We start from the raw sequence: 17,243 nt of genomic DNA, 5'->3' as shown, positions 1-17,243 counted from the left end.
AGCTGCATGATCTCATATGGAAAATACCTGAAAAATTCAGTATTTAAATTGATTTATTAAACATGGATATAGTCATGTTGAGAAATGAAGGATGAACCAACCGTCCTTAAATGGCTGTTGTGACAAAACTGCAGAAAAAGAAAGGCAGAGGAGGAAGGACAGTGTTTAGCAAACAAGAAAGGCAGTAGCAACTATTATGTGGCTAATAATCTATGTGTTTATTATTTTATTGATGTATCGACTAATAATCAGTTACCAAAAAAACTTTTTATAGTAGATCTTTTAAGGAATTTGAACAACGTTCAGCAAAACTTTGCAGATTAAGGACTTCTGGATAGAGAATATGTACGGACAAAGAAGCTTTTTCATCTTACATGCAAAATATATTTAATTATTATAATTTTTTTTACTGTTTACTTTCTGGTCCAAATTGTTTTTCTGTATACTTAACAATTGATTACCAAATTAATTGGCAGTTATTTTAATGAGACAAAAAATAAAATTTATTGTTTCAACTCTAAAAGGCAAAACTTAATTTGTATGGGAAAACATTTGATTTAAAGAAACAAATAACGGGAACAGAAGCCAAATTAGTTCAATTTAATCAGTGGGTAATCCATGAGCACCTAATATTGAAAATGACTTAAATTTGTTTGATTTAGATTTTTTATTATTTCAAAAATGTACATTCATGATCTTTTGATTTTTCTCAAATGTTAGCAAATTTTTTATAGCTTATTTATTTTATAATCTTACATTTATGCATTAACATATTTTATAATGAATTTTCAAGTGATACCATGTACTGTGGAAGTAGCTAATCTATGTTGTTATTCATCTATTATTTTATGCCCTTTGTTTGGATAACTGCTAATACTTATTCATGTTCAAAAATACAATTTTCTTCCAGTGTAAATAATAGTAACTGGGATTTCAGTTAGATCACAGACATAATCATAACTTTTTACATATATAAGCAGCCATATTAACAGGATTCCTGGGGGTCTTAGCAAAAAAACAGGCCCATATTATCACAGACCCTCCTCCATACTTAATAGTGAGCGTGATATTTCTCCTTATTTTTTTTTTCTGTTCCTCTAAAACCATCTGCAAAATTGGTTGCCAAAAATTCCATTATTAGCTGTCCAGAGCTTGCTGTCCTCAGTAAAATGAAACATGTTTATGTTTGTGATGGCATCCAAACCAATCAGATCAAGTCTGATTCATATTGAGACGTGGAACTCCCAAGATTCCATGTGTAACTTAAATAAAAGTGGTGGAGTTATGTATTTTATTTTTTTTCTTGTACAAATAAATGTTGAATAAAATGTATTTTTCAAAAGAAGATTAACTTAAAGGTTTTTCACACATCTTTACTACAACTATTATTGCAGCATAGTAGCTGTCCTTGAGCAACAGAGAGACTGTTAATACTAAAGATCTGCTTGTTGGATGATTTTTTTAAGGTTATTTTTAGTGGATCATTTACATAAATGTAGAGCACCTGCTGTACTGTTGAGGAATGTAGTTTGCCTGCTTGTAAAAAAAACAAAACAAAAAAAAAAAAAAACTCCCTGTTTTTTATCGTTCTTTTTTACGGTGTTTCAGAGGCCTGTTGTATTAAGAAAAAAAATGTTGTTCATTTCTCTCTTTTTTTTCTTTTTTTTTTTTCTTCCCCCAGTATAACTCAGATAAAGCCATAGTTGACAGCGGGACAACGCTGCTGAGACTTCCTGCCAATGTCTTCAGTGCGGTGGTGGAAGCCATCACAAGCAGCTTACCGGTACGCTGCCTCGTTCTCACAGACGATGATGAAACAGGTTGTCAGAGCAAAGGGAGGCAGAGAGAGAATAGTTGATCCTTACTGTTTAGGGATGCAGCAGCTGTAGGTAGAAGGGTTCAGGGGGTTCCTGCTTGGAAAGTAAGTATGCTACCTCCATGCAGCTGTTTATTTTAGATTCTTTAGGCATTTTCACCTTTTGAAACTACATTCACGATCAATTTGAACATTTGCCTGTAACATGCTCTCATTCTTGCAAAGCTGTCAAATGAAAGACAACATCAAAACGTGTTTGGTGCCAAAGTGACCTTCTCTTTCTGTTCCTTTATCATTCACGCTGCCTGTCTTTTTCATTTTAACTCTTTTTTTTTTTTTCCCCTCTCTTTGATTTAGATCGATAATTTTTCTGCAGGGTTCTGGGAGGGCACCAAACTCGCTTGCTGGACAAAGGGTGAAACCCCCTGGGAGTTTTTCCCAAAGATCTCAATCTACCTAAGATCCACCAACTCTAGCCAGTCCTTCCGCATTACTATCCTGCCTCAGGTAGCTATGCACAGAAAGGAAAATCCCTGCTCCACCTTCCCCCAGAGGACCTTTATGAGGTGTAATATATGGTGTTATTTTGTCACATTACAGCTTTACATCCAACCAATCGGAGACTTGGAGGACTTGGACTGCTTCCGTTTTGGCGTATCTTCCTCGGCTAACGGATTGGTGATTGGAGCCACCGTTATGGAAGGTTTCTATGTGGTGTTCGACCGCGCCCAGAGGAGACTGGGCTTCGCTCTCAGCAACTGTGCAAGTAAGGAAACAATGCCTTTTAAACATCCACTTATGAATAGAATAAGAACTCTCAGTGTCTGTTACCAGTTTATTTTAGTAATCTGCTAAACTTATTCCTGCTGCTTATCATTTTTAATGTTTTTCTTGGACTTATCTGGCCTCTTTAAAATGTTGGTTAGATGTAGCAACATGTGGATAAATGGCTCAACGCAGCAATGTAGCTGATGATGCTCCTTAGTGTTAAATATTTCCACAGAAAATACTCACAATGGCCCAAAACTAATATGTATTTTGCAATCTTACAACCTAAAACCTTGAAAGTGTTTTATTGGGATTGAGATTAAAGAGGAACACAATGAGTCCAAAACTGAGAAGTGGAAAGAAACAAATGGTTTCAGCATTTTCTACAACTAGAAAACTAAAAAGTGTTTAATGCATTTGTATTATGCCCCCCTTTACTCTGTTAACTCAAAAAAAATAAAATAAAATTTGAATGACCTTCAGATTTCGCTAATTATTTAGAACAGGTTCTTAAACCCGGTCCTCAGGGCCCTCTGTCCTACATGTTTTAGATGTTTCCTTGCCTCCAGACACCTGACCTTACTAAAAAGGTAATTAACAGGCATTTGCAGCATTTGGGGGCTGTTGAGGAGGAAATGCAATCTTTTGCATCATGTGTGCTGGAGTAGAGACATGTCTAAAACATGAAGGACATTTGGCCCTGAGGACCAGGGTTAAGAAACCCTAATTTAGCGAGTATAGCTGAACTGTGTTTGAATCTAATCAAAGTATAATTCCAGCTGTTCTCTTAAGACCACAGGGGAGAACGTCTGTGAACAAACAGCATCATAAAGACTAAGGACCAATTCAGGCCTTTATAGGCAACTGGGAAGATGAAAGTTATACGAAGTCCAGAAGAAAGACTGCAGAAACGCATGCAGTGGTCAAAGCTAACATGTGAGAGAAGATGCTCTGGTCACATGACAGTAAAACTGAACTTCATGGCATACATGCAAAATGCTGTTTGTTAACTAGCATTGCATGCCACTCTGAAGACGCCATGCCTTGTTGAGCTCATTAGGTGGAAGCTTCAGCATCAGATATGAAAGCATGTTACATTATTATTTACACAATCTTATTGGAGAGAAATGTAGTGTTGTTTTCTTTGCTTGTCCAAAAATGAACTGCAGTGTGTTGGTTAATTATGAAAAGCCCTACATGAAGAACGTAGTTCAAGTTTAGGATTTTTAGCTCATTAAGTCGTTTTTAAAGTCAAAGTATAATCTTGGATTCATTAATAACCAATCCAAAAGCAAACTCTAAAGTTCAGGTTGTTTAACCAACACAGCATAATATGCAGAGCCAAAGGTAAGCCTCGCTCCATGTGCAGAAACGGCCTCAGAGGGTTTTAGATATAAGTTCCGCTCATGTGCTGCATCAGGTATTAAGTAGGCTAATAGTTTGGTTTTGTGTTTGTATGAGCTTTGCAAAGAGTTCGTGTTCCCATGTCAAAGTACAAAGATCACCTTTGTTCACACTAAGCAAATGCACTTTGAGCAGATACTGGCCTGAGGCCGAGGATGCAGACTTGTGACGTTTACTTGCCGGCTTTACTCTCTGATCTGGTGAACAGATTAATGGGCCTATTGATGAGCTTCTGTGAAAGTTGAGGATGTGGCCCTGTAGCTGGCAACTTTTTAAAGAAACTAATAGGTACATTTGATCAACTTTGTTTTAAATAGATTTTGTTTATCATTAGTTATAATAAATTATCTTAATATCATAAAACAACACACAAAATAATTTCACATTCAGCTCCCTGGTTTTCCTCCTGTTTTAAAAAAAAATGTCTTTTTAGATCGTGGATTTACACTCATCAGTTGCTATAAAGTATACTGAACATACAAGCTTTATTTCCCTCAAACTTTTTCTTCACATTTTAACCACAAACCTAAATATGTATTATCACTAATAAATCCAAAGCTGTTGCAAATACAGATCTAAAGAGTCGAATGGGAACGCAACCCTAACCCTCCCAGCTGCTGTAGCTGTCTCTACCAGCTGTGCATATTTAGATTAAGAAATTGTTATTCTTGCGAAATAGCTCAAACTCGATCAGAATGAATGGAGAGCATTAATTTTTAAGTCATGATACAGATTCTATGATGGATTTAGGTTCTGTTGTCCGACTGCCCTGTTTTAACACATGGGTTCCTTTGATGAAGCAGTTGTTTTCAGGTCCCAGGTTTTCCCCGCATCCATCTCGACCTTTCCATCATGTCTGATCTCTTCTTTCTAAAGAACACCCACAGCGAAACTCTAGATTTACCGGTCGATCTACGTTCCTACCCTCATCTATGGTCATGAACTCTGGGTCATGACCGAAAGAACAAGATCGCGGATACAAGCGGCCGAAATGGGTTTCCTCCGTAGGGTGGCTGGGCTCTCCCTTAGAGATAGGGTGAGAAGCTCGGTCATCTGGGAGGACTCGCCGTAGAGCTGCTGCTCCTCCACGTCGAGAGGAGCCAGTTGAGGTGGCTCGGGCATCTGGTTAGGATGCCTCCTGGACGCCTCCCTGGTGAGGTGTTCCGGGCACGTCCCACCGGGAGGAGGCCCCAGGGAAGACCCAGGACACGCTGGAGAGACTATGTTTCTCGGCTGGCCTGGGAACGCCTTGGGGTTCCTCCTGAGGGGCTAGAAGAAGTGGCTGGGGAGAGGGAATTCTGGGCCTCCCTTCTTAGGCTGCTGCCCCCGCAACCCGACCCCGGATAAGCGGAGGAAGATGGATGGATGGATGGATGGATGGATGGATGGATGGATGGATGGATGGATGGATGGATGGATGGATGGATGGATGGCCCACAGCGTGATTGTGTCAACTGCGTGTTTCATGTTTGGTTTAGTACGTTCATGTGTTTGTTTTCCACCTCAAATTGCATCCTGCAGAAAGACCAAAAATAAACATGTTGGTTTCATCTTTCTCCTGACATGAACACATTCTTCCACATGTTTTCTGAGCCTCCTAGATAGCATGCGACAAACTGCATATTAGGGATGAGTACCGTTAACATTTCAACAGATACGTACGGTGCCCTGTACCTGGAATCAGTGTGGATTCAATGGCACCTATTTTTGGTACCATGGAAACCTCATCTAAAACCCTAGAATTGTTTACCTGAAGCAGTCTAAGATGCTGATGATGCTGCCTTATGTTGCTGGCTGCAGACGACCTGAGCCTGTTGGAATATTTTTGAAGAATATTCCACTTAACCAGATGCTTCCCCAGATTTGAAGTATTCCCACCGCTAGCCTTGTAATTCGCTTCACGAATGTTGCAACAAGTTTAATTTGCATCGGAAAGTGGAGCCCTCCTCTTAAGTGCGTTCTATCAGCCATGCTCACTTTGTTTACCTTAGCAACAACTTCTGGTGTCATCACACTCTGCATGCAAAGCTGCATTGAGGTACAAAAAAACTTGACCTATTTAATTATACAGGAATAGATACTTGGTGATACCAATAAAAACATAGAATGTGATGCCCTTAATGCATGTCCATACATGCATCCTACTGCATGTATGGACGCCCTATTGCTTTCTTTATTCTACCCTTCCATTAAAGGACAGGTTTGTGACACAAATGGCTAATGTTACAGAAACGGATATTCTCTTTTTCGTTGTGGATCTCTGCAGCTCCTCCAGAGGTATCATGGTCCCTCTTCATGCCCTTCGGGTTAATGCTCTGGTTTCAGTTTATCAGTGTAGACGCACCATCAGGTCTTTGTAGGTTGGAAGTTGTGCCGAACTCTGCTTGAACAGGGCTCTGTCTGTCTCAGTGTTGTCGTACTCGAGATCGGTCTTGGTCTCAAGACCGATCTCGAGACCATATTCTAATCATCAGAATATTATCAGTTTCTTTAAGATCCTTCTTTTTATTGGATGCTTGGATTCAAATCCAAGCAATAACCTGTCTCATTGGTAAATGCAGTGAAGGAGATCAATCTATTTTTTCAACAAATTTTCTGTCTCATAACATATTTCACAACTTGGTGACAGATATAGATTTATTTAAGAAAAGTTATATAATATAGCTTTAATCTGTATATGAGAGAGAAAGAAGAGAAATGATTGGCTTTTTTTTTCAGTTTTACACATTTTACAGAATTTTGCACATTGTGTTTTTAATAGCACATTTAAAAACAGCATAAATGTATGTACTGTTTATGAACGGCAGAGAAAATACTATTTTTATCGACTTTGATTAATTGTTTGAAATTCTGTGATTACTAAACAGAAGTACTAAATAAAGATGTTAATGTTTAGTCCAGTTATGTGTGTTAAATATCTAGGTGTTTTTATGTGAATGTGGGTCTTTTAGATCAATTTTTGTGATTTTGATCATTTTTCACATTTTATTGTCACGTACTGGCGCTGGTCTTGGTCTTGACTTGGTCTCGGACCCTAAATGTCTTGGTCTTGTCTCGGTCTCGATACACTCTGGTCTTGGTCTTGTCTTGGTCTCGGGTTAGGTGGTCTTGACCACAACACTGCCGTAAGATACTAAAGCTTAAGATGTAGTAGGGCTGGACAATATAGAAAAAAAGCTTATCGATTTACAAAATGCAAATACCAGACTTTGTTTTTACTGGTTCCCTGCAATTTACAAATCATTGTGGTTTGGTGTCTGTCTGACTTGCTTTAACCGAAAAATTGCAAAACTGGTGAGTTACTAAAACCCTTCTTTTGGAAAATGTCCTCCGCCTCTCCTGCTGCAACATCTTCACGTGCTGTGTGTTGTGGTTTGAGAGGGCGGCGCTTTGTTGAAGGCATGCCTGAGTCCGCGGTTACGATTGGTTGGTGGGATGTGGTGACGGTAGCATCAACCTACATGGTAGGCTACAATGAAAAGGAAGGAAAAGTGTGTTTCTATATCGAGCTTTTATCAACCCTCTTTTTTTCTATTGCGCCACACGTCTTTCGATCGATATATATTGTTAGTGAATACAGCCTTAGGATGTGGTATTGTTGCCCAGCCTGCTGCGTTCCTCTTTCTCAATGATGCTGTTTGCTTATTACAGTATATTTTTTAAATACTCCTAAGGCCTTCACCTAGCAGCTGTATTTATAGTGAGATTAAATCACAGAAATCTTGACTATTTATTGATAAAGTGAATGTTATTTAGTTGTACTAGTTTTTGAAGGATATAAGCAGGGCTTAATAAAAAGGCTGCCATTCTTCAGAGTTATAATAAAAAAAAAAAGGATATTTAAAATCATGTGAAGTTTTTCTTTCATAACACGTGTTTATATTTCTAAAGATTATTGGTTGAACCTAAAATGTAATCCAAATTTATAGTTGTTACATAAAAATGCAGTTTTTATGTAGGATTGCCATTTTTTATATTGAATTAATCACTATGTCCTCTGGTTATACAGTACGTGACAGTAGGGTCTGTCTTGACTGTTTTTAGTGAGTAATGGAGTGGCTGTTTCGGAGATCGCCGGGCCCTTCTCAGCAGAAGACGTCGCAGCAGATTGCTCCGGCCGCGTTCTGAAGCCGCCCGTCCTGTGGGTGATCTCCTACGCCCTGGTGGCGGTCTGCGCCCTGATCCTCATCATCCTGCTGCTGCTGCTGCTCCTGCCCTGCAGGCGCGGTGACCGTGGGGAGATCACAGATGAGTCCTCGCTGGTGCGCCACCGCATCAAGTGACTGCGGGGAAACGGACGGGCAAGCGCGGTCAAAGGGCTGGAGAACAACGGACAGAGCCCGTCCATAGCTGTGGAGTAGGGAGTGGGAGGTCAGTCTCTCCCGATCGCCACGCCGACTGCCTGACAAAACGTCATCAGCTTCACCCATGGAGGCAGACAAAAAGACAGTTAAGCTGCCTCTCAAAGGGAAATTCCACTCAGAAAACGCCTCCTGAAAACTTCCTAAAACCGCTGCTAGAGCTGAACGGATGTGTCTCAGCTTTTTCCTCGGTGGTTTATTTTTCTTGTTCCCAATCAAATAAGTGGAGCATTGTCTAGATAAGAAGATGATGCACTGACCATAGCTTGGATTAACCTGAATGCACTGAAGCCTTGTGGTTATGGTTATGGCTTGTTTTGTTTTTTCCTTTGCCCCTAATGGGAAGAGGAATTCACTTGATGAAGGTATTTGACTAAGTTCAGGACATAACATATAAAGCTCTACCAAATTATAAAAAAAGATAAAGATAAATCACATCTTTGCAATCTACACAACTTTAAGCAATTCTTTGATTTGAATGTTAGGACTTTATATGTTCTGCTGCTCCATTCTTCAGTGGAGCAAAATGAGCACGAGTAAAAGGAGGTTTGGGAGGATTTAAGCTGCTCAAACAACCACTCATAGGACTATTTATAATTTAAATAACTATAGTGCCTTTGTTTCTTAGCTCTCTGATCAGACAAACTGATAAATCATATCAGGAGGTTGAGATTGACTCTCCTGAATTGCACTTTGTTTCTGAAGTTGATCAACAGAATGATACAAAGCAACAGATCAATGTCTGTGTTATGCAGTTTTTTTGTGTGTTATTGTAATTTTTATCAGTTCATGTTCAGATTTATGTATTTCAGTTTCCTTGACTGTGCTGATATTTCCAACCCTGTAGCCTGAAGTCTTAAGGCCATTCATATGCAGCACCTTTATTTAATTAATCAAACACTACAGTGGAAGGATTCCAGATGTGCATATGTTGGAAAATACCCACTCATTGTTGATAAGACTAAATATTCTTATAGACCTGATGACTACTAAGTGAAAAGAATTTGCACATCACTGTGGCACAGGAAGCGGCGGCTGTTATTACGCAGCAGGTCTCGCTGCTGAGGCTGCATCGGGAAATAACGTTTATGTGGAATAATGTCATCTTTAAAAATCCGGAGCCACAAACTGATATCAATCAACAACGATGCCCAAAGCTGAACATGTAAGACTTGATCTATAGGTACACATGATTATTCCTTTATTTAACTGTGTATGTTTCATGTGCTAAACATCAGAGGTGTTTTGTAAATAAAAAAATTGGGGACAAATCAGACATTTTAAATTAATAAATATTTGGGAGCCAAAGAAAGAAAAAAAAAATCTTGTTTCTGTTTTTTTTTTCCTCTTATCCCTCCATCCCAACATAATTCATCTCACCCTGCATTTTGATGACATATAAAGTTGTATGTATTTCTTGCTTAATTTATTAGGATGCTACACAAATTAGCAACAATGCTAATATTACTTCTTGTCATGCTACAATGTCTACTAATAATTTAAATAAGTACCTCATCATCTCAAAGAAAACACTCTACAAAATAAAAGCATGTCATAAGTAACATGCATTATTTATATATTTTATACGTTTCACAATGCAGGCCTAATTTCTTTCTAGATTTATGTTTCTATTTTTGACACAAGCAACTGGAAATAGAATATATTTAAAATAATAATTTTTTTATTTTATTTAATATACTGTGTGAATAGAATAATATTTTGAATCTCATTCATTAGCACCCAGGCCTGATTAAAATTTAAAGGTAAATTCCTGGCGTCTAAAAGCATGTAGTAGTCTAAAATATATCTAAAAAAGGAAAAACAACCTGGAACAATAGAGATAGGCTTAGAAAGTCATTTCCAATAAAATATTGAGCAGTACAGTAATTATCCAAGAGTGGTCGGCCTTAAAAGGCGGCTCCCAAAAGCTTATCTATGATTTAAAAATCTGAGCAGAAAAAGAATCCATAAGCACTGCAGACTTCATTTGCCTCAGTTAAGATGTCTGTTTACACTTCAACAGTAAATAAGAATCTTTGGTACAATGACATCCAAGGGAGAGGGTTGCATTTCTTGAGCATTACCCTTGATGATCTACTTAAAATTAAGAGACAAAAGTAGAATTTTGTGGAAGTTGCTACAAAATTACAGGAAAAAGAAAATCTTCTTGAATCTTAAACATTGTAATAGAGGGCTGGTCTGGAGCTGTTTTTCTTCTTCAGGAACTGGAGGACTGAAACTGATAAGACAATTATTTCTTCTTAACTACTAATTCGTGAAGCAGATTTTCCACCACATCAAACTTAAAGCTCAGAGAACTTCAGGCTTTAAAGCAACTTTAGGAGTGGCCTAGTCAAAGTCCAGATTTAAATCCACTAAGCTGGAGTGGCATCAAGCTCCTCTTTGTAAACTTTTTGACTTTCTAGTGATGGATATAACCTAATAAGGTAATTGTATAACTGATCTGTGTTTTTCAGAGCCTATGGAAATATTTAGCATTATTTTATGTAATTAACTCAAAATAAAACAATCAGTATTACACACAATTAATTACAAATCCAGCTTTAAAATCTTAAGTTAAGAAATGTTACAACAAAAATCTTTTTTCAAGGCCGATCCTCTTTGGTCGCAGTTTCAGGCATCTTGATGCTTCTGTAAACAAAACAGAAACACTGCTGTGAACTTGATTCCATGCTACTTGCAAAGCGGATACAAAACATTAGTTTTATTCTTGTTTCACATTATAATTAGCTTCCAAAAAATATTTAAGGAAAGATTCCAAGATGTTAATCATGTTAACCATTAAAACCTTCATATTTTATGTTTGTTTTGGCTTCTTCTTCTACACTTTGTCCACATATGATAAATAAAATTAAAACAAGCAGCAATATAAAAACAAAACCACTAGCGTTAACCCATATCAATTACAATTAAAACAGGAAATGAGGAGTATATACTCTATCAGCATGTCATTTTTACCTGCATCTGATAGTAGATCCAGTCCAGATGGTGTCTGATGTTGGTATAGACACCTGGTTTATTCTGTCCATTACAGTGTTCCCCCCACACGCCCTCACCCATTAGCCACCACAGCCCATCCATGTGGGACACCAGAGGACCCCCACTGTCAGGCTGAAGGGAAGTTCCAGACAAATAAAGTCAACATCAGATTCAACCAGATCACAAAGGACCACTCTGTGATCCCAAAGTTCAACAGAAACACTGAGACTGATGTTCTTGAAAAGTGTCCGATAGAGATTTCCTTCATCGATGAAGAGGCCTGAATACTTTCAGTACTGTGAGATCATGATCAGCTGCCTCTGCTGAGCTTTAACTGAACATCCATTATCAGGATGGCTGTATAAGCAGCTTGTTATAAGTTACAAAAATGTGTTTATTTTAATCTGTTTCCATCTGCGTGGCATAATACAGGTTTTGTCTAACTGTGTCTTAAAGCCAGTTACACAACTTCATAAAAATACTTTAAATTCTTTCTGGAACAGAATCCTATCTGTCTGTGGTTGATAAACCAGGCAGACGTTGGCCTGAGTGCTCTCTTTTACAGCATCAGATGAGTTCATATTGATAACATCTCAGCAGATACCCAACTGAACACAATGCAGCAGCTGTACGGCTGGATCGTTAGGCCAGGCCTGTCAGTTGTTTTTGATACATGTCATTGGTGTGTATTAGTCTTACATTGCACATAGTGGCTCCTGCTTCCATCTTTGTGGCACAGAGCATTTCCTGGGATATTCTGCCCCTGTATGCCTCGGAGCTGTTGCACTCTGCGGAGGGGATGAGTGATACTGGAGCTTCCTTCAGGTACAGAGAACCAGAATCTGACAAAGACACCAAACAGCTCAACTAGTTGTCTCTCCACAAAGATTTTAGTACATGCATATTTTATGAGTTGGACTCTGGCGCCATCTAGTGGTGGCACTCTCACCTCTGTTTGCTGTGGGGCCATAGTATGTCACCCAGCTCTTTCCAGGATCAGTCATGTTTAGACCGGCAATAGGGAGGCACACAGGTCTGATTTTACTGGAAGCTGCAACATAAAAATGCTTTTTATTGATATTATTTTCATCAGAGGGATTATTTTTTACAGGGTTCTGGAAAAGTAACATGATGGAAATTTATTAACAGACATAACGCATATAGCATAAAGTAAGTAATAAGTGGACAGACATTATAAATGGTTTTAAATATTGTTTGCAAACAAGAAGTACAGCGTTCATGTTTAATCAGCTGCTTAGCATCTATGCCTTGATGAACCACCTTTCTCTGCAAGAACCACTCAAGCCTTTTAATGAACAAAAACCTCAAGCTGAGTCAGACTGTTTTCTTGTATTTAGGTCTAAGATTTGACTGGGACACTCTAAAGCACGATCACACTCCGCTCTGATCTAAAGCAATTTAATTTCAGCTCTTTCTGAATTAGGGCTGAAACAATCAGATTAATCTTGATTAATTGATTATCTAATAATCGTTAACTGGATTATAGAGGCTCAAAAACATGCCTTTAGCTGACAGAGCGAACCACTTAGAGCAGTAATTATATCAAAATTGTAAAAAAAAAAAAAAAAAAAAAGTAAACATTTTGCATTTAAGATAAAAAAAGAAAAACTTTTTTGTTTGTCAATATGTTCTATCTAGAACTCCTCAAGTGTAAACATTTTAGTTTCACCTGGTTTAATTTGGTAAAAAAGTATTTTTAAGGAACCTTTGGTTGACCGGTTATTAGTCGATTAATCGAAAAAAATAATCAACAGATTGATCGATTTGCAAAATAATCACTAGTTTTAGCCCTAATCCGAATGTCTTCTTCCTGGAAAGTCAACTTCTGACAATTTCCAACATTGCTTTATTTTTCCCTCCATCAAATTTTACCATCTTTTCTGTTGAAAAAAAAAACAGCCCCACATCTTGATACAGCCACTACCATGTCTTACAGTTGGAATAAATGTTAGTTTCCACTAAAGAAATTTTTTTTCTGCCAGAAATTCTTTGTTTGTCTCGTCAAACTTCAGCTGCTTCCTTTACACACTTGCAGTGTCCCCTATTTGGCTTGTTGAAAGTTACAAAAACAGGTTATTTTGCCTTTTTCTTTTCAAAAAGTACTTCTACATGTCACACTGGGCCTGCAGTTTAGGTCGATGGCCAATTCTTGGTATTTTCTGTGTGTCATACACCTCATTTAAAATGACAGATTGACCTCTGTAAAATGTTAAAAGCCTGTGATTTTGTTTTACAATCTAAATTTGGATCTAACCCGTCTGCAATATTTCTAGCTGTTTATAATGCAACATGTTTAACAATATTCTTTCTTTAATAAACTATAATAACTTTATAAAACATCAGGATTTATACTGCAATTATTCTGGTAGCAGTATTAATTATAGGTGCCTATGTTTATTAAAAAATAATATTAAAAAAATCTGTTTTAAGAAGGTGTAACTGAGTAAAGAGTGATGTCTATGGTTGTGATTTAAGGATATGTGCAAATAGGTTTGAGTTTAACTCTGCAGGGCATTGTATCTATGAGTACCTTTGGTGTTCAAAGGATCGAAGAGCTTCATGAGCGCGACGTTATTCTGTTGAGTCTGGCTGTTATATCCTTCATGTGTTATTATTTCACTCACAGCATGGGCAGGATTAAACACTGGGCCTAACGGGTCCACTATCCCAACATACACTGCCCAGTCTGCAGGACTTGAGGTCCTGTAGAGGGAGACAAAAAACCCAAAGCGTTAGACTGGATTGGACTTAAGCTCTTGTTTTAAAGAGCGTCCCAATGAAACACCCACCTGCTCACACAGTGAGCTGCTGTGATGAGCCATCGTGGTGAAATGATTGCTCCTCCACACCTGTGAGAGCCAGCAACATGTAGGCTGACCTGCCAGGGCCAAGACCCCACAGAGGCCAGCTGGGATCCAGAGGCTTCGCTGGAGCTCTCCCTGTTCCCACAGTCTGAAAACATAGACTGCAATCAGATTAGGGGAGGGGGGGGGACTTTAGAGAAGGAATTATAGCAAAATGAAACATACCTGTACACTGTAGCGTTACCACACTGTTGTTCTTGCATGAACTTCTAAAATAGGTGAAAATAGTGGGATTTAGAAGATTATGTTTATAGTTTTCTAAGAATCTTTTACTCTCTTGATCAGCTCTAACCTCTGGGTGAGCTGCTGCAGTATAGATGATTGAGGGTTGAAGCTTGACTTCACTGATAAAAAACCCCTATTTGAGTCAGTCCTTTGGTGTCCTGATTGAAAATATGTGTCCCTGTCAAAACATGCATGCAGATATACAGTTTGTATTGCAAATACAAATCTTTTCTCTTCCAAAAATGTATTTCTTTAGGTTTTATTAAGAGCACCTGGTGTATCCAATGTCATGACAGCTTGCTTTACCCTGCTGATCACTCCAGCCCTCGGAGCAAACCTGCCTCCACTCTTTAGTCTCAGTCCAGTAAACTTCAAGGAGGAAGTTTGAGCCACGCACCCTCACTGAAAACAAATAATAGACTTTATATTAATTGTCAGAGTAGAAGATGAATTGTCAGATCAGAGCCAAATATATACTAAAGGAAGAAATGAGGTGGAACTTAAACACAAATAACTTGAACTATCACATAATCCGTGGGTATATTTGATCCTGTTGTCTCTAAAAAGCTTTTTGTGCAAATGTGAATAAAGCTGATTTTATTTTTCTTTTGTAAAAATATATATTTACCACAGTTAGCTTCATCCTGGCCTGCAGGACAGTTCTTGACCCCGTCACACCACTGAGAGTCCCACACACAGTTCCCATCCCCACACCGCATCCCATGTAGACAGGATGAGGAATCTGAAACATGTACCGTAACAAAGAAACCCCCCAAAAAAGAAAAGCTTTTAAAAATACTAATTTATCTAAAAAAAAGCTGCAGGGATAATGGTTCAGGTAAATCATGCTCTCACAGTAATAACCGAGGAGGATGCCAGCCACCATCAGGAGGAGCAGCAGGGAGATCACAGCCGCTACGGTGAACTTCAACCATCTCTCTTTGACATCTGACAGAACATCACAGTGAGTAAAAGCACATCTGTATCCATCCCCACTAACTCCAGCTGCTGCTTCAGATTTTCATCATTTTAACCCAAACTATAAATATGCATTTTGTTGTCTCTAAAGAGTAATCCATAGGCTGAGCCTAAAGTTTTTGCTAATTTAAAGCTACAGGATAATGTTTTTATTGGTGTGATGGCAGTTTTCTCACATAAAGCACTCGGCAAAGTATCCATCACCTTTTGTTGCATTACACCATTATTTATAATTTATTTTATTTATGAATATGTTTTTATAAAGGCCAGATTTTTAAAACATGCAAGTTTTTTCTTCCAGCTTTCCTCTCATCTGACTGTAGCGTCTCGTACACTGCAGACATGAAACTGGACCTTTAAGCCTTGAAAAAAATTTTTATAGCCTATCTCTGCCTCAAACCTGAATATAAAATTTATCATTGCCCAATTGTTTTTAATTATAGTTCATTGGAACAAAAAAGCAGGGTTTATACTTTAGATTGGATTACACACAGGTTACTGGTTAGGTCAGATCTGAGGGCAAATCATTGCACTAGATTTTATTTTAGAGGACCAGAGTACTAGGGAGCTGAATACATGTAAGCAAATTCTTTTTATATTTTCATTTGCTAAATATATTAAAACAAACATGCTTCCTTTTCTTTTACTATGTCTACTTCACAGTTCTGAGGTAATTTGTTCACACATGAAATTCCTGTAAAATGGATTGAAGTTTGTAATTTTAATATTTTAAAATGATCAACTTTAGAATATTTTTTGTAGAAGCTGTCCATTTATATTTGAAATGATCAAATCCATACTATCAGTTTTAATGTGGAAATGTTTCTGGCTTTTAAACGCAGCGTTTTGCTGTCAGTAAACATCTTTGGAAATCTTTGATATTGCTGATTAATTTCTCTGCACACATCTTGTCAGTCTCTAAGTGCTAAGTATGCTTTAGTTCAATACTTTAACGACATTCGTGATTATCAATCACTATGGGAGCGATTTGTTTCTGACTTAAGCAAATAAAGTCTGTTTATCTGATGCTTTGTCAGGGAATAGCAATGGTGCCAAATTTCTAATAGTAGCAATTAATCCAACTTCTGTAGATTGATTCTTGTTCCAATTTATTTTGTATATTTTAAATACTTGCAGACTGAATATTTTTTTCCCTGTATCTTAAAAGGATAATTATTGATCAAAAGTTCATAGCAAAAGAAAGCCACATTTACCTTTCTTGGGGGGGTTGGAGCTGCCGATCTCTGGTGGGGGGTTTGGGGACACATGGTGAACATATTGGAGCTTAACATCTGATCCTTTCTTTGGTGTGAATTGTATTTTGTCATCTTCATGCATGAAGGGTTGATCTGTATTGAGATACTGTTGGCAAAGCATACAGGTTATTCTTGAAAGTCAAATATAAAGATAAGTGCTTAAAATCAACATGTATTACTGTTTAAAATCTCAAATATTTAGTGTGTCAGTGTGACTTTTTTGTGAACAGAAAGTTAACTATGTTATCTGAGGCAGCAATACACCCCCCAGATTTCGATAGGGTTTATAATTCTGTCAAAGAAGAAACTAAAAATGATAAGTTTTTAATTTAAACCAATGTAAATAATACAAAAATGAATAATTTCTTTTAAGAAATTCAGTGGAAAAGAAAACTTACTGGATTGGTGATCATCTTCTATTAATCTGACAATAATCTCTTAGGGATTAAGTTCCTGTGATCCTTCAAACATCAGTTAGCTTCTCGTCCACATAACGAATCCGTGTTTGACTCTGAAAGTGAAAAGACTGACAAGTTAAGGACCTTTAACG

The 17,243-nt window shown here is 37.8% G+C and overlaps 2 protein-coding genes across 2 annotated transcripts in view; one reads left to right on the top strand and one right to left on the bottom strand.

Moving 5' to 3' along the window:
• bace2 (beta-secretase 2) overlaps window positions 1–9,661 on the top strand; it is a 26,730-nt gene extending 17,069 nt beyond the window's left edge. Inside the window, exons 6-9 of the mRNA XM_038285546.1 lie at window positions 1,682–1,783; window positions 2,174–2,323; window positions 2,417–2,582; window positions 8,033–9,661. Of these exons, the coding sequence (XP_038141474.1) occupies window positions 1,682–1,783; window positions 2,174–2,323; window positions 2,417–2,582; window positions 8,033–8,271 (657 nt within the window). The 3' untranslated portion in view covers window positions 8,272–9,661. The remainder of the gene's footprint in view (window positions 1–1,681; window positions 1,784–2,173; window positions 2,324–2,416; window positions 2,583–8,032) is intronic.
• Window positions 9,528–17,243, bottom strand: LOC119783852 (transmembrane protease serine 2-like). The gene is made up of 13 exons (XM_038285547.1): window positions 17,092–17,243; window positions 16,652–16,799; window positions 15,315–15,407; window positions 15,088–15,201; window positions 14,732–14,861; window positions 14,527–14,637; window positions 14,400–14,443; window positions 14,160–14,322; window positions 13,901–14,073; window positions 12,299–12,400; window positions 12,049–12,191; window positions 11,329–11,481; window positions 9,528–11,001 (listed from the first exon to the last, which is right to left on the bottom strand). Exons 1-13 carry the CDS (start codon window positions 17,104–17,106, stop codon window positions 10,984–10,986), a joined length of 1,407 nt encoding a protein of 468 aa, XP_038141475.1. The 5' UTR covers window positions 17,107–17,243; the 3' UTR covers window positions 9,528–10,983.

This window comes from Cyprinodon tularosa, unplaced genomic scaffold, assembly GCF_016077235.1.
Source record: "Cyprinodon tularosa strain WSP-4 unplaced genomic scaffold, ASM1607723v1 ctg211, whole genome shotgun sequence".
In the NCBI taxonomy this organism is placed as follows: Eukaryota; Metazoa; Chordata; class Actinopteri; order Cyprinodontiformes; family Cyprinodontidae; genus Cyprinodon; species Cyprinodon tularosa.
This window is presented reverse-complemented; position numbering and strand designations above follow the sequence as displayed.